Below are 20,864 nucleotides of genomic sequence, written 5' to 3' on the forward strand. Positions count from 1 at the left end.
GAGGCCGCTCCCGGTGCTACCGGAGCCCGGTTGGTGCAGGGGGGGGGTGCAGCGGGGCCCTCCCGCCCCCATCCCGGGGGTCTGGGCCCCCCCCTCCCGGTACTCACCCCCGCGCCGCCGCCCAACCGCCCGCCGTTGCCATGGCGACCCCGCGCCACCACGTGACCGGTAGGCCCCGGCGGGGGGACTACAACTCCCAGCATGCCCCGCGCTGTTCCCTCCCCCCCTTCCCTCCCTGCAGCGCCCCCTAGCGGCGGGGAGGGCCGGAGGGGGGCAGCAAGGGCAGGGCCCTGCTGTAGGGGAGGTGGTTATGGGGTTAGGGGATTCCAGGCACTTTTTTTCCCTAAAAAGTCAAAAAACCCAGAGTGTTACGGTCCCAGCAGGGGCACAAGATGTGTCGCCGTCCAGCCCCGAGCGCTGCGCCCCGCTTATAGGGCTGGGGACGGGCAGGGTGCCCTTGGGGTTGGTGGGGAGCCACTCGGGGTCAGGGCTGGAGGAAGCCGTGTCCCTGCTGTCCTGTCCCTGCTGTGGGGGTCCCGCAGGTGCCGCCGCGTCCTCAGCTGCTGTGCGAGGCCGCGAGGAGGCGGAGGAGCTTCTGGCAGTGCCGTGCAGAAAGCCAGGGGCTGCCACCAGGCGCTGCGTGCGCCGCCAGCTTCTCGCCAGCCCCCAGCGACAGCAGCACCTGCGGGGCACACAGAGGCACGGGAGCCACCAGTCAGCCCAGTAGCGTCCCCCCAGCGCCACCAGCAGCCCCACAGGAGGGCGAGCGGTTACCTGCTGCACCCCAGGGTGCCGGCTAGCAGCCCGCAGCGCCAGCAGGGCTCCCTCCCGCACGCTGGCCTGGGGGTCCCGGCAGGCCACCTCCAGCAGGACGCGGGGGGCTCGGCTCTCCAGCAGCAGCTCCCCCAGCTCCGTCGAGCAGCAGCACAGGTTCCCCAGGGCCGAGGCGGCGTTGCGGCGCGTCCTGGGGTTGGGGTCGAGCAGCAGGCGAGTCAGCCCGGGCACGGCGCCGCGCAGGGTGCGGGGCGGGGAGGCCGGGTGGCAGGCGGCGTTGCCCACGGCGAAGCTGGCTGCTCTGCGGACGTCCCGGTCCCGGTCTGCCAGGCACGCCAGGAGGCTCTCCAGGAGGGTCTCCAGCTGGTCCTGCAGCGCCTGAGGCAAGCCGTGGCCGTGGCGGAGGAGGTTGCCCAGCAGGCTGCAGGTTTTGGCACGGATGGGGGGCTCCCGGTGGCCGAGCAAGCGGGTTAGAGGCTGGTGGGACGCGTCCGAGCCCCCCAGGACGCTCTGGAGGAAGGGCAGGTGCTCTGAGGAGACCCGCGCCACGTGAGCCAAGAGAGACAGGAGGTCGGTCAGCAGCGGGAGGCTGTCTGAGAAGAGGACGGTGGTGAAAAAGGCGAGGATGGGCTCCGAGGCAGCAGCCTGCTCTACTACTTGAGCCACGACCCGCTCGTCGGACACAACGAGGTGGCACAAGAGGCTGACGGGGAGCTCCGCGGCCGGGAGCGGCAGGTGGTGACAGCAGGCCTGAGGAGGAAGGAGACACGGCAGGGCTGAGCTCCTCGTCCTGCCACAAGGGGCAGGGAGCAGCTGAGGGCTGCCCGAGGCTCAGCGCGGAGCTGCACGGGGCCAGGGGGTACCTGCAGGAGCCGGGCGGGGAGCTGGGAGTCTCTCACTGCTGCCACAACCAAAGCTAAGGTGTCTCCGTCCACATCCAGGGCGAAAGGGAAGCAGAGGAGCTGGCAGGCCTGGATCACCACTGCTGGGATGAGTTCTGTGTCCCCGTCCTCTCCTGCTTGCCTGAATTTTTGAGAGAGACTGGGCTTGATACAGGCAATGAGAAAAAAATAATCAGAGGCAGAGAGCAGTCCCTGAGGAGAGGCTCTGCCGGGGAGCTGTGCCCTGCAAGAGCCAGCTCAGGAGCTTCTCAGCCCTCTCCAGCCCTCCCAACTCACGTCTGAGCCAGGCAGGCCAGGAAGGCAGGGGACAGCAGGCTCCTCAGCGTCACCATGAGGATGCTGTGGGACTGGGTGAGCTGCGGCAGGCAGCGGTGGGACTCGCGAGTGAAGAGGAAGAGGGCCAGGCTGAGGAAGAGCAGCGTGCCTGCGGGGGAAACAGTGCAACAGAGCCAAAACAAAGGTTGAAAAACCTCCTCTCTTCTGTCTGCTGGTGCTGCAGACAGCCCTCACACCGTGACATAGACAGGGAGAAGAAAAGGGAGAAGAAAAGGGAGAAGAAAAGGGAGAAGAAAAGGGAGAAGAAAAGGGAGAAGAAAAGGGAGAAGAAAAGGGAGAAGAAAAGGGAGAAGAAAAGGGAGAAGAAAAGGGAGAAGAAAAGGGAGAAGAAAAGGGAGAAGAAAAGGGAGAAGAAAAGGGAGAAGAAAAGGGAGAAGAAAAGGGAGAAGAAAAGGGAGAAGAAAAGGGAGAAGAAAAGGGAGAAGAAAAGGGAGAAGAAAAGGGAGAAGAAAAGGGAGAAGAAAAGGGAGAAGAAAAGGGAGAAGAAAAGGGAGAAGAAAAGGGAGAAGAAAAGGGAGAAGAAAAGGGAGAAGAAAAGCCCCTGAGCCCCTCTGGCTTGAGGGCAGAATGTGGAGCAGGCTCCAGGGCAGACGCTGCTCGCCCCACAGCTCCTACCTTGAGGGGAGAGGAGGTTCCAGTCTGGCTGTGCCGTGGGGCGCTGTGCCCCCACCCCCGGGGCTTCTCCCTCGGGTTCTGCCCCCACGCGAAGCACCGCAGCCACGCCGTGCCACAGCACGCTCCACAGCTCGGAGGCAGCAAAGCCCTGCTCCACAGCCCTGTCCTCCTGCAGGCGGGGAGGGGGCGTTGAGGGGCTCTGGTCCGTGCCCCTGCCAGCCCCAAAGATGGACACGGAGCCAGCAGGGGATGAGGAGAAGGGAGAAGGGAAAACTGGTACCTGGGCGAGCAGCTTCAGCAGGAGGAAAATGAGCCCATCGTAGAGACCGGCACCCAGCGGCGGGGGGAGCTGCAGCTGTAAGAGAGCGTGGGGCAGGCTGGAGATGAGTCTGAGGGCAGCAGCACCAGGCCCGCACCCTTCTGGCCCCATTTTTGCCTGTATTGGGGTGAGAACGTGGCCTCTCTGCCCCTCTGTCCCCACCCCAGACCTCAGCAGGCGTCCTCAGGGCGTTGGTCAGCGCCGGTAGGACCTCTTCTTCCCTAAGCACCACGTCCACCCCGCGCTGACTGAGCTGTGCCAGGAGGAAGGCTGCAGCACCCTGGGGGAGCAGAGATCGGCACCTTTGGGACCTTGCTGCCCACTGGTGGCTCAGCACCTGCCCCATCCCACACTGCCTGACCACGAGGAGGGCCCCGACGGGGTGTGGGGCTCCGCAGCCCTCCCCGTGGTGCCTCCGGCAGCACACTCACCACTCGGGAGGCGACAGGAGACTGGGTGAGGACATCCACGGCCAGGGAAAGCACCTCCTCGAGCCTGAAACACAGGGAGCAGGGGAAAGAAACACCCCCAGGGCTGGGCAGTAGCCACCGTGTGGGAGGAGGGCGAGCCCTGCATCCCAGAGCTTCCTTGGCCATGCTGGGCGTCAGGATCGGAGGGGACAGCAGGAACAGGAGCCCAGGCTCGTTTGGGGGCAGGAAATGTTTTTATCTCGCCCATGGGTGCTTACCTGGGAGGGCAGGCCTGGAGCTGCAGGGTGAGCAGGGCCAGCAGGTACAGGGAAGCCTCGCAGGACACCCCCTGGGCTGCCTCTGCCACGGGGACCTGCCGAGGGAGCAGGAGTCACAGGGCTGGGAGGGGAGGAGGGGATGTTTCGAGGCCCCGGGAGGAAAATAGCACCCACTCCCTCCAAAGCGAGCTTCCCCTGGGTCTTTTCTCCACACAGCACCCAGAGGAGTGGCTCCTGGTTGCTGCCCTCCCTCCCTCCCCAGCACGGAGGCTGCAGCCAGCCCTACCTTGCCCTGTGAGAGCTGCAGGAGGCAACCCCACGCGTGCTGGCTCCTCCCCAGCTGCTGGCACAGGCTCAGGCTGGCGTGGCAGGCGGCGTAGAGGATCTGCGAGGCGGAGGGGAGAGATGCAAGCAGGCACCTCCGTGCACAGATGGAAAAACAGGCAGAGCTCTTACCTTCAGGACGTTCGAGGAGCAGCCTGGGTGCTCCAGCCTTCCCAGCAGCCTCCCAAGCTGTCGGTTCTCTCCATCCGTAAGCTTTTCAGCTACCTTCTGAGCAACCTGCAGAAAGCACAGCCTGTTGGGCACCCTGGGCGCAGGAAGCATTGCACAGACTGAACAAGTTTCATACTCTGCTTTCCTCCCTGCTGGCTCAGAGTTCAGGGTAATGATCAAATGTAAATCTATTCCTGAATTCCCTCTTTGTCAGTGTCATTCAGCTTCAGATTCCCTACAGCTCCTATCACAGGCATTTAGGAACTCTTCGTGCCTTCTCTGCATTGCCTATTTACTTAGGCAATCAATATTTAGGCCATAAAAATTTAGGCTTCCCAGCGTGAGTCTTTTAATAGATTCAGGAGCCCTCAAACTCCTGAAGCTCAGCTCTTGGGTTGCAAATCTTGGACAGCAAACTTGGAGAACCCCAGCCCTGCACTTCACTGCTGAAAAAGAGATTCTCCTGCTGCCTCCAGGGAGGCTGTACACCCGTGCCCTGCAAAGAGAGCTGGCCTGACCTGCTTCTTGGCGTCCCGACTGCTGTTCCTCGCCAGGGGGATGCTGCAGGCAGCAGCCAACGCGGCTGTGTAAAGGTCTGCCACACGCTGGCTCTGGTCATGGGCTGGTTTGGCCTCCATCGCTGCACCTGCACAGGGACAGAGCCTGGCTGAGGGGTGCTGAGGGGCAGTTTGGGATGGGGCTGGAGGCCAAGAGAGGAAAAGTCGGGCTTGGGCGATGAGAAGAGTGAGATCTGGGAGTGGGGGAGAGAAGAGAGAACAGGAGAGCCCTGGGCAGCAGGGGTTTGAGCAATTTGGGCAGCCACTTTCTGCTGGAAATGGCGCTGTCAGTGCTCTGGGGGAACTAAAGGGCTGGAGGGAGAAGAGAAACCCTAGGAAGCCCCAGGAGGAGAGGGAGAGCTGCCACCAGTGCTACCTGGCAAAGCGTGATGCTCTGAGAGGGATCCCTGGAGAAGCCTGTCCAGCAGGGGCTGATGCTCCTCTCGCAGGCTGGCGTAGAAAGGAGCAGAGACAGAGGGGCAGGTGGCATCCAGGCTGTCACAGAGCAGCGTGAAGCACTGGGGGAGACACGGGGATTGCCGTCACAGCGGGTGGAGAGTGAGAGGAGAGAGACAAGCAACTGTGGAGGAAGCTAAGCGGGGAGAGCAGAGGTGGGAAAAGGGCCCAAATTCAGGCACCAACATCCCCTGCAGCCACCTCAGCCCCACTGCTGCCGCGTGGCAGCCACAGGCTGGCTGCAGGAGGGGTACACGTGGAGGCGCCCCCCCAGAGAATTCCTTTCTGAGATCCCCACAAAACAAACAAAACCAACAAGACTACCAAAACCAGGGGCTCAGACAGCTTGCCCTGACTAGGATGCATCAGGTCACACAGCTGGCAGTGGGCTCCTCAGCCTGCTCTGCCCCTAGGATGCACGCCCAGCCCCACAGCTTCTGTGATGGGAGGAGAAGGAAGACAGGGGCACCCTTACCAGGAGGCTTTGCTGGCAGAGTCTCATCTCACCGTCGGCTGGCTCAGCCAGCAGATCCAGCAGCAGGGCCAGAAAGTGGCTGGCACTCTCCTGGAAGGCCTGCAGGCTTGGAGAGGCAGCAAGAGCAAAGAAGAGCAGAGAAAGGTGGTCACTGACTGGAAGGACAAGAGCTGGCCGTGCCCCTGCAGCTGTGGCTAACGGAGCAGGCAGGGCACATCAGCACCGTGAGCAGGCAGCACGACTGGGCTCATCATTTGCCTTCCCCACTCGAGGGAAGCACTTCTCTGACAGCACAGTGATATTAGTTGGTGCTGCTTCCTCACGGGACAGTTCCTCTGCCCTGCCTACTGCTGGGTGCCCACGGCGACCCCAGGAGAACACCGCCTTGTCCCTACCTGTCCTTCTGCCCGCTCTCCTCCAGGCCGCACGCACTGCTGAAATAAACCGTGGTCACCCTGACGAGGTCTGTCAGCACTGCGACACACCAGGGCTGCTGCAGGAGAACAAAAAGAAACAGCAAGAGGCAAATGCCTGCTGGCCATTCCAACACCACCGCAGAGGCATCCTTCCTGGCCACGACCTCTCCCTCCTCAAGGGGGCCAGGAGGAAGCACTGTGCCTGTAAGCCAGCACCTGTAGGACACAAGGAGCTCCCCAGCATCCCCTAATACAGCCACGCTGCGGGACTGAGGGAGCTTCAGGCTGCCTGGGGCCATCCACCCACCTGCTTCGTGCGTCCGCTTTGCAGGATCTGCTTGGTCAGCTGCAACAGGGCCAGCGGCACGTTCAGCTCCAGGCACAACTGCTCCAGCAGCTCGGCGTGGCAGCGGGTAGCCAGGAGGTTGCCCACGACACGGAGCACGGGGCGGAGGTGGGAGGCTCCCTCTAGCATCCCTTCTAGCACCTGAGCACGGAAAGCCAAAAAGGCTCATGCTCAGCAGCAGCCCCAGCCTCTCCATCACCCTCTAAGGCAGGGGAGCGGCTGATAAGTTAAATATGAGGCAGCTCTGCTTCCTGAGGAAGCAGCTGGACTCTTTACTGGACAGAGTGGGGGCTCTCCTAGTGCTCCTGCCCCAACCCCAGGAAAGAAAAAGGACTCCACGCCCCTCACCTGCTGAGCAGAGGCTGCGAGGCGGGCCCGGAGGCGGTGGCGGAAGGCTGTGTCCCTCAGGAGGCTCAGCGGCGTGGCCGAGGGCTCGGTGGCCTCGATCAGGTGCTGCCACTCCTCATCGCTCTCCAGCTCCTGACCACGGAGGAGAGAAGGCTGGAGCCAGGCCCCGCCTGCTCCAGGGTGTCTGCAGCAGTCCCTAGGCAGCGGGCGCTGCTGTCCTCGCTGCCAGACCCCCTCTCACCTCGCTCTCCAGCTCCACAGCCTCAATGCTGCGCCTGCCGTGGGGCTCGGCCCTGCCAGCAGCAGCGTGCGGAGGGACTCCTGCTCTGCCGAACTCCTGCTCGTAATCGTGAGTGATGCTGTGCTCCCTGGCAAAGGAAACGACCCGATAAGTGAGCTTTCCCCTCTTCCTCCTCTCCCAGCCCCAGCCCTGCCTTACCATGGGCCGGGAGGAGGCTCCTCCAGCTGCCGCTGTGCCACGCTGCTCCTTCCTTGCAGGACAGCGGAGTTCTTCTCTTTGGAGGCAGCTGCTGGCTCGCCCTCCCCTAGGGCTGCCTTCCCAGGAGCTGCTCTGGGTTTATGCCCAGCGTTTCCTTTGCCAGAACCCTTTGTACACGCAGTATTTGCCTTTAGCTGCTCCTGGGTGACGGCAGAGACGTTTGGTCAGGGTTATTCAGACAGCCAGATGAGCCCCTGATGCTCCCCCACACACCAAGGATCCCACATCCTGCCTTATAAAGGGCCAATAAATACCCCCATCATGACCCTGCACCTTCTGTCTTTCCCACCAGGCCCCGTTTCAGTGCCCCTACTTTGCCATAACAATGGGGCACAGCCCAGGGAACCCCACACTTTCTTCTACCTTTTTCTGTGCCTCCTCAGCCATCTTCTGCCGGGCCTTTCTCAGGATCCTGGACTGGCCGCTCCTGGGGGCCAGGGAATGAGCTTGCTGCTCCTTCAGGGCCTGCAGCTCCGGGGGCAGCTTGGTGGTGAAGGGGTTTGAGATCCCATGCTCTTCTGTGTCGTCGATCACTGCGAAGGTGAAGGCAGATCTTCAGCAGCAGATCCCCCCTGGGACACCAGGAGAGTGACCGGCTCCGTGATCCCAGGGGAACCCCGGGGGACTCCGAGCAACCCCAGGGGCAGGAGCTAGGGGTTGGTGACTGGAAGAAATTGGGAGGAAGGAGGGAAAGACCAGAGAAATACAAGAAATCAGGGAAGGGCGGTGGTCCCGGTCTGCAGGCACTACTCAGAGGAAAAGGCCCTGTCCCAAACTGGGAAAAACAAACTTGGTGCTCACCAGTAACCCGGCCAGCAATGAAGGGGTGGGAGAGCAGCTCCGGCCACGACAGGCGCTGCCGGGGGTCCTTCATCAGCAGCCCCTGCAGGAAGCTCTACGGACAGCACAGCGCCAGGGTCAGACGTGCTCAGCGTGACACAGCGCTTCCCCCAGCCTCAGAGAGGGAGCCCAGGGCCCCTGCGTTTTCTGCACCGTTCTGAGAAAAAGTGGGGCTGGTGCCGAGGGTAGGTGTGCCGTGGGAAGGCACTTTCCCTTCCCAGCCCACTAAACCACTGCTCTGCTGCCTGCCTCGGTTTCCCAACTTAGGAAGGGGCAGCAGATATGATAAGAGCCCCCAGCCCAGGAGGCCAAGCCCTCAGCCCTTCGCTATGCTCTCAAATCCCTGCTAGGGGAGAGAAAAACGAAGCGTGAGCCACCGGTGCAGCACACGGGGCCATCAACTCCCCAGCGGGTCTCACCCCACAGGCAGGGCTTCGTCCCTTTTGTCCCCTTACCTTGAAGACCGGGCTTATGGCCTCGGGCCATTTGACAGGGTCCTTGACGATGAGGCTGACGAGCTGGAAGATGCTGCTGGTGTAGAAGGGAGGGGTGCCCACGAACAGCTCGTACAGGATGCAGCCCACCGACCAGAGGTCCGCCGTGTGGTCGTACGGCTTCTCCTCCACCAGCTCAGGGGACATGTACAGCGGGGTGCCCTTGATGGAGGTCAGCACCATGGTGTGGATGCTCATGGCACGGGCAAACCTGCTCGGAGCAAAGCACAGGTGCCTATTTCGGGACACACAGGATCCAAATCCCCTTCCACACGCCCCCTTCTCTTCTACAGCACCCTTTGGCTGCCACCAGCTCCACGTGGCCCCCTCAGCTCGCCGCCAGCACCCACCCGAAGTCGCAGAGCTTGATGACGCCGTCTTTGCCCAGCAGGATGTTCTGGGGTTTCATGTCACGATGAAGGATGCGGTGGGAGTGCAGGTAGTAAAGAGCAGAGACCAGCTGGGCAGCTATGGCCTGGACCTGCAGAGACACGGGAACCTCACCCTGCAACCCGTGGACCAGCCCCAGCTTCGGGCTGGCTTGGCTGACACGGGAGGTGCCAACAGCCGAGGCAGCAGCCTTGTGTTGTGGGAAACCTGCTGTCACCCGCTGTCACCTGGCCCTCTTTGCATCCCTTTAGCTCTGCCAGGCAAAGCCTCGGAGCCCCTCTGCCCGCTGACAGACAAATCCCATTCCCTCCATCCTGTGGCAAAGCATGGCCACTGCCTTGCCACTCACCTGCTCCTCGGGCAGGCTGCCGTCGTCCTCCAGGATCTGGAAGAGCTCTCCCTCTGCGTACTCAGTCACCACCACCACCTGGGGGGGGAGAACAGCGTGGTGGCAGCGGGCACATCCCCACCGAGCCCTTGGGGCTCTGTTTGCCTCGTGCCCAGCCAGCGGGAGCCCTAAAGGGCTGGGATTGGGGTCTGTGCTCACCCAACCCTCACCTGGTGGCCCTGGGGAGATGGGGAATGCCCTGAGGGCTGAGGACCCCAGTGTGATGAGCTGGGGGAGGGATAGTGATATTATATAAACTCACTTTAGGACAGAATAAATCTTGTGGTTAAAAAATAATGAGAATAAAATAGATGCCATCTTGTTATCTGTCAACCTGTTATGTTGAAGCACCTTGTTAATTGACACATCCCGTTATCTGTGGACCCTCAGTTAGGCTGAAACGTGAGGTAGCTTGAGCCAACTTGGCATTTCTGCAGCTTGGAGAACAACTGAGTCAGCCAACCTGGCGTTATTTACGCAAAAGGTGAAAAGTGCATCACGAGGAAGACCTACGGTCCCAAAGACCACTGCCCACGTCCTGAAGACCCCGGCCCACAATTCTTGGAAGGCTTTGCGCAAGGACTGATAAGCTAATTAGCCTATGAAGCGAGAGTAGGCAGGGTTAGGTAATGAATATGTATAGGCATTTATGGAATATTCATTGTTTTGCTGTATAAATATGAGATAGTTTGTCACTTCAAACATGCATGTTAGGTGGAGAGCTCCCCCGTGCATCCAGCGCCGCAATAATGAATTAAAGGAATTTCGGCTTCGATCTTTGAATCGATGGGCGTGTGGTGGCATGATGGGTGTGTGGATGAGCGTGGTATTCAATAGGGACGGGGACAGAACGGGGCAGGGTGGCTGGAAGGAGCTCGGGAGGTGCCACCGAGCCGTGAGGGGCGGCAGGTGACAGCCCTTAGGGGTGTCACGTAACCAAGGAGAAAGCATCAGCCCGGTGTGTGCCACCTCACCTCCTGCTCGGTCTCGAAGCTGTCGAGCATCCGCACGATGTTGGGGTGCCGCAGGCCCCTCATCACCTCCATCTCTCGCCTCAGGCTCCTCAGCTCCTGCCGGGAGCGCCCCACCTTGGGGATGAACTTCATGGCCACCACCTGCCAGATGGGGCTGCGTTAGGGGAGGGGGGGGGGCTGCGTTCCTCGCCCCCTCACACCCCCTACACCCCACGCACCCCCCCCAAAACCCCGCAGCGTGTTGTTTAAGGGCCGGCAGCCTCTCACCTGGGCGCTGTGCCGCCTCCTCGCCTTGTACACGGTGCCGAAGGAGCCTCCCCCCACGGCGCCCAGGACGCGGTACCCCTCCATGGCGGCGCCGCGCCCGGCAACCGCCGCTTCCCGTTCCGGGCCGGCCCTAAAATGGCGGCGGCCGGCGAGGAGGAGGAGGAGGAGGGCTGGTAACGGCGCCCCTCGCTTTTCTTTCCTTCTTCTCCCATCCCTTCAGAGCCCCTCTGAGTGTCTGCTTCTCTCCCTGCAGGGCGCTGCCTGCCGAGGTGGAGGTGCTGGAGTCCATCTACCTGGAGGAGCTGCGGGTGCGGCGGGGCCGTGGCAGGTTGGTACCGGGTTCCCCCCCCCTCACAAACCCACCTCAGCCCCGGTTCTCAGCCCTCGGTCCTGGGTCCCTGAGCCCGGTGCTGCCCGCAGGTCGGAGCCCTGGGAGGTGAGCATCACCCTGCACCCCGCCACGGCGCAGGACCAGGACTCGCAGTTCGTGTGCTGCACGCTGTTGCTGGCCGTGCCCCCACAGGTAGGCCCATGGCAGTGGTGGGCACCCCCCTTTTCCCTTCCCCTTTCCTCTTTTTCCTCCTTTTTTATGTTTTTTTTTTGTTTGTTCGTTGTGTTCTTTTCTAGTATCCCAACGCGGCTCCGGACATCGCCGTCAGGAACCCGCGGGGGCTGTCGGATGAGCAAATCCAGAAGTGAGCGGTGGGAGGGCAGCACGGGGGGCAGGGGGGGAAAAACCCGAGCCCAAACCCCCCCTTGCGGCCCCTCAGCTCGTGTGTGGGGCCCAAAAACACCGTAAATGTGCAAAAATCCTACACAAACCACTCTGTTGGACACCGGGGAATGGGTGCTTCCCCTCTGGCCCACCTGCAAGGTGACCTAAATCTGCTGGGCCTTCAGCAAAGCTGAAGGGCGCTGGGGGAGATCAATCTCGGGCAGTTTGGGACAGATTTGGGGCAGTTTCAGTCCTTTCAAGACAACAGCTTCCTGAGCACTGGTCACGGGGAGCTGGGAAAGCCCAGGGGTGTGTGCTTACACGTGTGCTCAGCCCACACCATAGGCAAAGCCCCAAGGCCAGCGCCCTTTCTGTGTATTATGGGGCAGGAGGTATGTGAAAGAGTGCAAAGGGGCGCCTAAAACCATGTTTAAGTATTTCTGCTGCTTTGCTGCAGGATTTTGCAGACCCTCAGGAATATTGCTGAAGCCAGGCTGGGGACAGAGGTGCTGTATGAGCTGATCGAGGTGAGAGTTGGGGTGAAAGGGGGTGGCCAGACACAGACACTGCTCTCTGACACCCCATGAGCTGGGAAAGCCCTCAGCCTGTGCAGGGGCAAGTGAGCAACGTGCTGGCTTCTCTGCTTCAACAGAAGGGGAAGGAGATTCTCACTGACAACAACATTCCTCACGGCCAGTGTGTAATCTGCCTCTACGGATTCCAGGTAGGAATGCGTGTCCCAGCCCTGCCAGCTGGCTGAGAAGAGAGACAGGAGGAGGGGGAGCCGGAGATAGCTGCTGGGGCATCTCGGTTGGTCTGTGCTGGTCAGACCCGACCTGGATTTCAGCACACAGGTGGTCGGGAGAGACTGGGACATGCTCATGTGGGTGCAGAGGTCTGTGGGCTCAGGGGAGCTTGTCTTGTCCCAGAATGTGAGGAGAGGTGATGCCTGCCTAGGAAGGAGAACGTGTCAGATGAGAGGATTGCTGCAACAATACGTGCGAGGAAATAGGTCACAAAAACCTTGCAGCTGGATACTAGCAGTGTTTCTTACTCTCAGAGCAGGGGCTGGTGTCCCAGTAAGAGCTCAGAAAGCAGAGATGAGGCCCAGTGGAAAAAGTTCCATGCCTCTACCATCAATAACACTAGCTCCCGGCTGCCAGTGCTGACACTGGCGTGAAAACCTGCCTTAGCTGGGAAGGTTACACCACGCTGTGCTCAGAAACCCTTTAAAGCTGCCCTTTCCCCTCCACAGGAGAGGGAAGCCTTCACAAAGACCCAGTGCTACCACTACTTCCACTCCCACTGCCTGGCCCGCTATGCCCAGCACATGGAGGAGGAGATCCTTACGCAGCAGGAAGAGAGAGAGCAGCACCTGGCTCCTTCTCCCAAACAGGTACCGGGAGACACTTTTTCTGTAGCAGTCGGTGAGATCCGGACATTTTCGTGGTGCAGGAGCCTCCCTGCTCTGGCAGGAGAGTGTTTGTGGTCAGCTGAAGCGGGCTGCCCTGTTGCACTGGGGATGCTCTGGCAGCGTGTGGGCTGGGGGGCTGCCCGGGCTTGGTGTCACCTCTTGCCTCCCTGCAGGACGCCGGCGTGCAGTGCCCTGTCTGCAGGGAAACCCTGGTCTACGACCTCTGCGCCCTGAAGGCAGCGCCGCCCCCGCAGCACACGCTGGTAAGAGGTGGATCTGCCCAGCTCTGCCCTCTCTGGGGAGCTTCAGCTGGGATGTTTTAACTGACCAATGACCAATATTGGCTGGAGCCAATTTATCTGCGCTGCTGCTGACACACACGAGCACCATTTCCATCTCGTGTGCTTCTCAGAAGGGATCTTTGCAGCCCCTCTGCCCTGGGAAGGGGGGCTTGCCCTGGAGGATCCAGCTTTGAGGGCGATAGGTCAGAGGGAAGCAAAGGACCTTGGCTGTCTCGTGAGGAAGGGGCAAGAATGTGTGGTGTTGTCATCCTGACGGCCCTGAGCAGATGTGGTGGGGGAGAGGCGATTCTGTCAAGGGACAGGGAGTGCCTGCATGGAATCTCTGTTTTTTCTGCTCTAAGAGAATTACTGTAGCTCTCCTTAAATACCTCCCTGTGCCCCCTGGGATGTACTCAGGGTGATGCAAGCGATCCTAGCTCACAGCGGAGTTCTGTGCTTCCTGATTTTAGCCGCTCTGCATCTCACGCTGAAGCAGGAGGTCCCAAGGCAGTCGCTGCAGGGAACAGCAGCTCGGTGGCAGCGTGTTCCCCTTCCACCCAGGCAGTGTGCGGGGGTCTGTAAGCCTGGGGAATCAAATGCTGCAAGCAGACAGGTTGCCAGGGTGCTGCGTGATCAAAGCAGGGTTTGGGGAATCGCTTGTGGTGCTGAGAGAACCCTGAACCCCTCTGTCCTCTGCCGCTCAGGAGCCATACAGGCCGGACGCCAAGACGCTGCAGCACCAAGAAGAACTGCGCTTAATTTTCAAGAGGCAGCAAGAGAAAGGGGGCATCATCGACCCCGAAGCGGAGAGGAACCGCTACTTCATCAGCCTCCAGGCGGTAGGGCACCGAGGGCAGGGATCTGCTGAGCTGCAGGGCCAAGCGGCGCCTGCTTCGGGACCTTCCTCTCCCTTTCCTGAGCTCTCGGCTTCTTTCTTTCAGCCTCCAGCTGCTGCTGATCCAGGCCAGGCAGCCGCTGCCTCCGAGCTGGTGAGCGCGAGCGCCGTGGATGCGCCCCAGGCACCCTGCCAAGCCTCGGCCCCGGAGCCAGCCAGGGCAGCGCCTGCGCAGCCCGAGAGGCCCGCGGTGCCCGGGGAGCCCCAGAGCAGGAGGGAAAGGCACAGAGGAGAGAGGCCAGGCCCCAAAGGCCCGGGTAGGCAGACGTGCAGCGGGTCCCAGGAGGCGGCCGAGGAAGCCTGTCAGCAGCTCCACGGCTCCAGAGCACCCAGGGGCTTCAGTCGGAGACCAGAGAGGAGGCCGGGCGGGAGGCACAGCCACGAGGCTCCGAAACATCCCAGCAGAAGCAGGGCCGCTGCCTTGGCCGAGAGAAAGGAGCCGTGCCCTGAAGCCCCCTCACCAGAAACGGAGGCGGTGGATTTGAAGGAGGAGCGGCGCGACGCGGAGAGATGGACCCCGGAGCAGGGCGCTGAGGCCCAGGGCGGGGAGAAGGAGAACCTGGCCTTCAGCTGCAGCGACCGCCGCTGGCAGGGCCACCCCCGGCCCTGGGACTGCGGGAGGTGGGAGAGGTCCAGGGCGCAGGAGCGTGGATCCTACCCCAGAGCGCCGAGAGGCCGAGGGGCGCTCAGGCCCAGCGGGCGCCGTGAAACCCAGCTCCTGGAGAAGGAGAGCGGCTCCTAGCAGCTTGCGGAGGGGCTGGGCTGCGGGGAGAGCAGCAGCAAGGAGGCACCGCACACCTGGGACGGAGGAGGCAGTTGGAGTGTGGCACGGCTTGGGACAGGCGTCTCCAGGGGTTGCGTGGAGCGAAGCAGCCCGGGGTGAGCAGCTGGCGGTCACCACCCGTGGAGGAGCTGATTTTTGGTGGCTTGCAGCAGCCGTGGCGTCAGAGGGAAGCCTGGAGCAGGGAGCAGCACCCAGCGCCCCTTCGTGTGAGCCAGGAGGACAAACAGCGAGCCCCGCGTGGTGCCACGGCACAGCCGAGGACCTCGCCTGGATCTGAGCGTCCCCCAGAGCCGTGGGGGCAGCTGCTGGACATCTCCCAGCTCCGGCCAGAACGAAATTCAGCTCCAACAAATCCATCAGCAGGTCGGGACTGTCCAGGCATTGAGGCTTTGCGCTGGCTCCTCTTCACTCCCCAGGAAGCTTGAATTTAGCTGCAGCTCCCGCCCCGTCCTTCTGCTGCCACTTCAAGATTTAGACCGCGTCCCCCTGCAGAGACGTGACGAGACCCCGAGCCTCCGAAGCGGGACGCTGCAATTAAACCAATTCCTTTGGCCTTCTCTGGAGCCCTTTGTTTTCTCTGCTGTGTTCCGAGCAGCGTCAATCCTTGGTGTTGCTCCCTTCCCTCCCAGCACCCAGGGGCAGGCTCCTGGGAGCAAAAATCACCGTGCTCTCAGGGACTGGCCGGAGCTTTGGGCGAGATCCCGAGGAAAGCAGGAGGGCACCTGCTGCCTGCTCGATTCCCTTCTCACATGAACGGCGCAGAAAAGCCTTAACCTGCCTGGCACCCGCTGCTCTGCTCCCCCCTCTCTCGTCCTCGTGGTGTTGGTTTAACCCGCTGCTGGTTTTTTGTGTTTTGAAGACCCTTGCTTAGATTTTCCAGCACTCTCATGCTTTGACAGGCATCCTTTGCTCTGGCCTGAGCCTCTGCTGCTTGTCCTGGGCTCAGGGAGCTGAAAACCAGCCCTGGAGGGGACAAGCACTGAACACTCCCTGGAGAATGCCCTAATTTCTCTTCAGCACTTGTTCAGTTCTCGATTTAGCCAGTTTTTGGGTGAGGGGCCTGTCTGCATTTGGGTGAAAAGGTGTAAACTGAATTTGCTGCTGGTGCTGTGAGGTCCCTGCCCCTCGCAGAGCTCTCACTGAAGCTCCTGGGCTTCCTCCAGCGAGTCAGATTTTCCCTCTCCTCAGTCAGAAAGCCCTCGAGGCGTGTTCGGAGCACGGGAACTCAACCATAGCAAGCTGTTTGAGGTCTCCTGCACCCTCACGCTGTCCCGTGGGGCTTGGCAGAGGGGAGTTTTGCTCCTGGGAGCAGGCCCTGAGGAAGGGCTCTCACGTTTCTGACTCGCTGCTGTTAGCCTGGAGCAGAGGAAATTTTGCACCAGTGTGTGGAAATTGATTTGAGTTGAATAAAAATTCAGAAAAAGCCTCGGTGGCTGCAGTTAGAAGCTGCCGAGGCTGTGCTGGGAAGGATGGGAGGAACTCCTGGAACCCAGCCAAGGGATTTTGGGGTGCTGTGGGTCTGAGCCAGCTGCGAGCAGCAGCCAGCAGTGGGTTTTTCGGGGGGTTATTTGGGACGGGGGAAGAGTGGAGCCTGCATCGAGGCTCCTCACTGGGCCCTACCTTACGGGGCTGTTGTGGGGCTCACCTGGCAGAAAGGCAGCGCGCGGGGCTGTGGCACTAACCCCATTAAAAGCAAGCAGAGTGACGTGGTGCTGCCTGTGCTCTCGGGGTCGGGGCCAGCACCAGGCAAAGGGACAAAGCTGACCCTCAGCAGCACGCGCACAGAAGGGACGGGAGAGCCAGGAGCTGTGTTGTACGTTTCACTGAGAATATTCACAGCTCCGGGAGCTGCTGTCCCGTCAGAGAGCAGCAGCTCTGTCCAGCAGCACATCACCTCCGTGTCCTGCCCCGGGGACGTTCCCCTGAGGGCTCTCACCCCCTTTGTGGGGTGGATGTGTCCCGGCTCCACCTCCAGCAGCCCCGCACAGCCCCAGCACGAGGGAGGCGAGCGGGGTAGCACCCAAACCCGCCCTGGGGCAGCTCCGTGTTAATAAAACACCGAGGCAGAGGCGTCCCCACGAGGATCTGGTCCTTGCGGCAGGGCTCACAGCAGCATGGAGCCCACGTTCTCGACGGCTCCCTCGGGGTCCTCCTTGTAGAGCATGAAGTGGCCCTGCACCTGCGCGGCGCTCAGCTGCTCGCACACCCCCAGCGCCCGCTGGGCGAAGCGCTCGGCCGCGGCGGGGGGCTGCTGGGGGTAGAAACGCAGGAACATGCGGGCGAGCTGCCGGGGGGAGCAGTGCCCCACGTACTGCTTCAGGTCCACGCGGCCCGGCCGCACCAGGGCTGGGTCCAACCTGCCGAGAAACACGGGGCTGCCTCAGCAACCAGACCCCAGGGGCTCCGCACGAGGAACCCGCACGGTCCCGGGCCCCGCAGCGCCATAAATACGGGGAGCAGCTTTGTCCCTGGGGTCTGAGGAGTGAAACGGACCCAAAAGAACCCAGTTTTCCCGCTGGGTCAGCAAAAAAAGGCTGCCAGAAGGATGGTTTTACCCGCGTCCCCCCTCCCAGGGGGGCAGCTCTGACCTGTCCACGTAGTTGGTGGTCATGAAGACGATCCTGGCCTCCGTGGAGGCCACGCCATCCAGGGCGTTGAGGAGGCCGCTGAAGGTCAGGCGCCCCATGCCTTGGTACATGGTGGGGTCTGGGGACAGAGAGGGCTGAGCTAACACCCACTTGCACAACGTGGGGCTGAAACCGAGCTCCCTGCTCCCTCCCTCCCTCCCACAGACCCTCTGAACCCAAAAGGAGGATGGGGGAAGGCCGCCTGCTTCCTCACGCTGGGCAGGACAAGTGTCTTTGCCCAGAATAACACACCCAGTGCTCCTTTTGCTCAACCTAGCCAAAAGGGGGTGAGCTCCAGCTCAGGCTGCGCCACCCCAGCCCCTGTTGGGGCCGATCTCCCCCCGCTGTTTGCCCCGGGGACAGGGCCGCCGCTCACTCTCAGCAGCGAGGTCCCGGCTGACGAAGGCAGCGTCCACGTCCTCCAGGAGGATGATGCTCTGCTGCGGCGCCACGCTCAGCAGGTGGTTGAGGCGGTCGTCGGAGAGGCTGCGGTCGCTGAGGCTGAGCAGGCAGATGCTGTACTGCAGCTCCCCGGCCAGGGCTGTGCTGGGAGGGACACAAAACGAGGCGCTGAATCACAGCGAGAGCGCCCGGAGCAGGGGGAGGCAGGGCAGGCTGCGGAACGGGCGCTCCCTGCCCGCTGGCTTCCTCCCCAACGGGGAGCAGATACAGCACCTGACCTGCAGCAGGGTGAATGCTCACTCCTGGCACAATGTAGGAGGCAAAACCTGCTCCTGTCCCGCTGCATTTCAACCCCCAGCCCACCCAACCCTCCCTCCAGAGGCTGCTGCACCTCAGAGGAGGCAGCAGGCAGAGGCTGCTGTTGCCCAGCCGGTGATACTCACATGAAGCTGCTCTTCCCGCAGCCCGGAGGGCCGTACAGCAGGTAGCCCCTTCGGTACGGGATCCCTAGGGAGACAGGAGCCTTTTAGGAACCTGCTGGGTTGCTCCGAGCCCTCTCCCTCAGAGCCACGGGGCCGGGCGGAGCACACACAGGGGGTGCACGAAGCAGCAGGGCTCTCTGCAGCTGTCCCAAGGGGCTTCGCAGCTCCCAGCCGTGCCTGCAGAGAGTAAGAAGCCGCAGCGGGCACTAAGGGAGCCTTGCCTCTCTCGCTGTACCACTTGGGGTTGTCAATGAACTCCTTCACGTCCTGCACCAGCCTCTCCGACACGCCTTCCTCCAGCACCACGGAGCTGAGGGGCCGGCGGCGGCGGGGGAAGCCGAACTGCCGCCACTCCGCCCCCACGGCCGTGTACATGATCGTCCTCCCCTCCTGCTGCTGCAGAGCCAGCTCCCGGGCTGCGGAGAGAGGCAGAGGGCAGAGCTGGCAGGGAGCTGGCTCCCTCGTGAAGCGCCTCCGCGAAGCCTCCTACAGACCTTCCTGCAGGATGTTGAAGAAGATCTCCCGGTCGGTGCCCAGCGCCGTGAAGGTGACAGACTCCCAGGGGGTTCCCGTGTGCAGGTCGATCATCTGCTTCTCCCGGCTGCGCTCGATGCGAATCCACTTCCTCCGATACCTGGGGCAAGAGGACGGGGCTGGGGGACAGAGCCCACAATGGCGAGTCCCCAGCCTGCCTTTCCCTCTGCCCTCGCTTCCCCTTACCAGATGAAATGGTTCCCGGGGCTGGGGACGAAGTCAAACTTGGTGCTGACGCGCCCGCTCTCGTGCTGCAGGTACGAAGTCTCCACGCTCAGGTGCTGCGTGTGCTTGGCGTGGTGCGAGATCCAGTTCAGCAGCCAGTGGTAGCTCTTATCCTTGCTGGGCACCTCCAGCGTGATCATATAATGACGCCTGAAGGCCACCAGGCCGAACTGAGCCCCTTTCCTCGCCAGGGCCAGGGCCGTGCCCACCCCCACCAGCCCGAAGCCGGCCCCGAAGTAGGGGTTGTCCTTGAGGGCCACGACGAAGTCGGAGAACGGCATGGCGGGGGCTAGGGGCCTGCCTCCCGCAGCATCGCCCCGGCGGCTTGCGAGCAGACCTGTGCGGGCAGAAATAGAAGGGAAGCAGCGAGGTGGGGAGGGGGCAGCAGGGAGGGGGGGGGGGGCAGCCCCGGGCCCGTCCCCGTGAGGCGCCCCCAGGCCTGGGGGCTCGGAGCAGGCCCCAGGCGGGGGGAGGCCCCCAGGGCGCACCCGCCGCCCCCTCAGCCCCTCAATTCTCACCCCGCTTCTCCTAAATCCCTTATAACCCACCCGCCGCCGCCATTATCCCAATTTATTCCAATTTATCCCCAAATTTACCCCCCTGAAGCGCCGCCCCGCCGCCGCCCCTCACCCTCGCGCCGCTCTCTATGGTTCCCCCCTCACCCCCTCCAACTTCCGGTGCCGCCGCTTCCGGCCGGCTCGCGGAGCGCACCATAGAGCGGAGCCGGGCGGTGGTGGGGGGGTAGAGCGGCCCCGCCGGCCGCGCAACAAAGGGCGGCGCTCTAGGCCGCGGGGCGAGACCATAGAGATGAGGCCGGCCGGGCCCGCAGGTGGCGCTGGGGGGGGGGAACTGGGAGCACTGGGAGGGAACTGGGGGAGACTGGGGGGGACTGGGACGTTGGGGGAGAGCTGGAGGGCGCTGGGAGGTACTGGGGGAACTGGGAGCACTGGGAGGGAACTGGGGGGCACTGGGGTGTTGGGGGAGAGCTGGAGGGCACTGGGAGGTACTGGGGGAACTGGGGGGCACTGGGAGGGAACTGGGGGGAACTGGGGGGCACTGGGACGTTGGGGGAGAGCTGGAGGGCACTAGGAGGTACTGGGGGAACTGGGAGCACTGGGAGGGAACTGGGGGGAACTGGGGAGCACTGGGGTGCTAGGGGAGAGCTGGAGGGCACTGGGGGGAACTGGGGAGCACTGGGAGGTACTGGGGGATACTGGGATACTGGGAGGGTACTGGGGGGCACTGAGGTGTTGGGGGGATACTGGGGGGCACTGGGATGTACTGGGGGATACTGGGATACTGGGAGGGTACTGGGGGGCACTGGGGTGTACTGGGGGACACTGGGGTGTTGGGGAGGAACAAGGGGTACTGGGGTGTTGGGGGGCACTGGGATGTACTGGGGGGTACTGGGGGGCGCTGGGATGTAATGGGGAATACTGGGGGACACTGAGATATTGGAAGGGTACTGGGGGGCACTGGAATGTACTGGGGGGCACTGGGGTGTTGGTGAGCAACAGGGGGTACTGGGGTGTTGAGGGGCACTGGGATATACTGGGTGGAACTGGGGGGCACTGGGATGTACTGGGGGCACTGGGGCATTGGGGGAGAACTGTGGGACTCTGGGATGTACTGGGAAGCACTGGGATGTACTGGTGGAACTGGTGGATCCTGGGACGTACTGGGGGGCACTGGGGTATTGCGGGGGAACGGGAGCTACTGGGACATACTGGGGGACACTGGGATGTACTGGGGGACACTGGGATATTGGGAGGGCACTGGGAGGTACTGGGGGACACCGAGATGTACTGGGGGGCATGGGATTGGGGCACGGGATGGGGGCTGGGGCCGAGCCCCCGCTGGGTGCTCCCAGGCTTTTGGGGCCGGGTGCGGGCCCCTCACAGAGCCGCCCCCTCCCCTTATTGTCCT

At 62.4% G+C, this 20,864-nt stretch overlaps 3 protein-coding genes across 4 annotated transcripts; 1 reads left to right on the forward strand and 2 right to left on the reverse strand.

Moving 5' to 3' along the window:
* Nucleotides 1–235: 235 nt before the first annotated feature.
* STK36 (serine/threonine kinase 36) lies at nucleotides 236–10,663 on the reverse strand. The gene is made up of 26 exons (XM_032190237.1): nucleotides 10,580–10,663; nucleotides 10,313–10,453; nucleotides 9,300–9,377; nucleotides 8,911–9,041; nucleotides 8,522–8,771; nucleotides 8,028–8,121; nucleotides 7,590–7,759; nucleotides 7,167–7,366; nucleotides 6,969–7,095; nucleotides 6,728–6,859; nucleotides 6,341–6,520; nucleotides 6,013–6,110; nucleotides 5,618–5,723; nucleotides 5,063–5,204; nucleotides 4,648–4,775; nucleotides 4,091–4,195; nucleotides 3,921–4,019; nucleotides 3,635–3,729; nucleotides 3,378–3,441; nucleotides 3,116–3,226; nucleotides 2,908–2,982; nucleotides 2,628–2,796; nucleotides 1,953–2,100; nucleotides 1,638–1,797; nucleotides 775–1,524; nucleotides 236–682 (listed from the first exon to the last, which is right to left on the reverse strand). Exons 1-26 carry the CDS (start codon nucleotides 10,661–10,663, stop codon nucleotides 557–559), a joined length of 3,963 nt encoding a protein of 1,320 aa, XP_032046128.1. The 3' UTR covers nucleotides 236–556.
* A 41-nt stretch (nucleotides 10,664–10,704) lies between these two features.
* RNF25 (ring finger protein 25) lies at nucleotides 10,705–15,231 on the forward strand. The gene is made up of 10 exons (XM_032190669.1): nucleotides 10,705–10,752; nucleotides 10,833–10,907; nucleotides 11,000–11,102; nucleotides 11,207–11,274; nucleotides 11,752–11,821; nucleotides 11,947–12,018; nucleotides 12,550–12,690; nucleotides 12,882–12,971; nucleotides 13,694–13,828; nucleotides 13,931–15,231. Exons 1-10 carry the CDS (start codon nucleotides 10,715–10,717, stop codon nucleotides 14,624–14,626), a joined length of 1,488 nt encoding a protein of 495 aa, XP_032046560.1. The 5' UTR covers nucleotides 10,705–10,714; the 3' UTR covers nucleotides 14,627–15,231.
* Nucleotides 15,232–16,475: 1,244 nt separating this feature from the next.
* Nucleotides 16,476–19,589, reverse strand: LOC116490779 (mitochondrial chaperone BCS1). 2 transcript variants are annotated; one of them, XM_032190274.1, is made up of 8 exons: nucleotides 19,569–19,589; nucleotides 18,900–19,275; nucleotides 18,674–18,813; nucleotides 18,401–18,595; nucleotides 18,141–18,204; nucleotides 17,672–17,841; nucleotides 17,257–17,374; nucleotides 16,476–17,025 (listed from the first exon to the last, which is right to left on the reverse strand). In XM_032190274.1, exons 2-8 carry the CDS (start codon nucleotides 19,217–19,219, stop codon nucleotides 16,773–16,775), a joined length of 1,260 nt encoding a protein of 419 aa, XP_032046165.1. In that variant the 5' UTR covers nucleotides 19,220–19,275; nucleotides 19,569–19,589; the 3' UTR covers nucleotides 16,476–16,772. The 2 variants fall into 2 exon arrangements, with proteins under 2 accessions (XP_032046165.1, XP_032046166.1); XM_032190275.1 differs by lacking the exon at nucleotides 19,569–19,589 and adding an exon at nucleotides 19,535–19,556.
* Between the last annotated feature and the right edge of the window lie 1,275 nt (nucleotides 19,590–20,864).

This window comes from Aythya fuligula, chromosome 6 (assembly GCF_009819795.1).
Source record: "Aythya fuligula isolate bAytFul2 chromosome 6, bAytFul2.pri, whole genome shotgun sequence".
In the NCBI taxonomy this organism is placed as follows: Eukaryota; Metazoa; Chordata; class Aves; order Anseriformes; family Anatidae; genus Aythya; species Aythya fuligula.

Excerpts from the sequence above, each read along its gene's own strand:
- RNF25 (XM_032190669.1), top strand. The coding sequence starts at position 10,715 with ATGGCGGCGGCCGGCGAGGAGGAGGAGGAGGAGGGCTG. Across the intron at positions 11,822-11,946 it reads TGCTGTATGAGCTGATCGAG|AAGGGGAAGGAGATTCTCAC; the intron begins GTGAGAGTTGGG and ends CTGCTTCAACAG. Across the intron at positions 12,019-12,549 it reads TCTGCCTCTACGGATTCCAG|GAGAGGGAAGCCTTCACAAA; the intron begins GTAGGAATGCGT and ends TCCCCTCCACAG.
- LOC116490779 (XM_032190274.1), bottom strand. The coding sequence starts at position 19,219 with ATGCCGTTCTCCGACTTCGTCGTGGCCCTCAAGGACAACCCCTACTTC. Across the intron at positions 18,596-18,673 it reads CTTCAACATCCTGCAGGAAG|CCCGGGAGCTGGCTCTGCAG; the intron begins GTCTGTAGGAGG and ends CTCTCTCCGCAG. Across the intron at positions 17,842-18,140 it reads TGCGGGAAGAGCAGCTTCAT|CACAGCCCTGGCCGGGGAGC; the intron begins GTGAGTATCACC and ends TGTCCCTCCCAG.
- STK36 (XM_032190237.1), bottom strand. The coding sequence starts at position 10,663 with ATGGAGGGGTACCGCGTCCTGGGCGCCGTGGGGGGAGGCTCCTTCGGC. Across the intron at positions 9,378-10,312 it reads GCTTCGAGACCGAGCAGGAG|GTGGTGGTGGTGACTGAGTA; the intron begins GTGAGGTGGCAC and ends CTCCCCCCCCAG. Across the intron at positions 6,111-6,340 it reads AAAGCGGACGCACGAAGCAG|CAGCCCTGGTGTGTCGCAGT; the intron begins GTGGGTGGATGG and ends GTTCTCCTGCAG.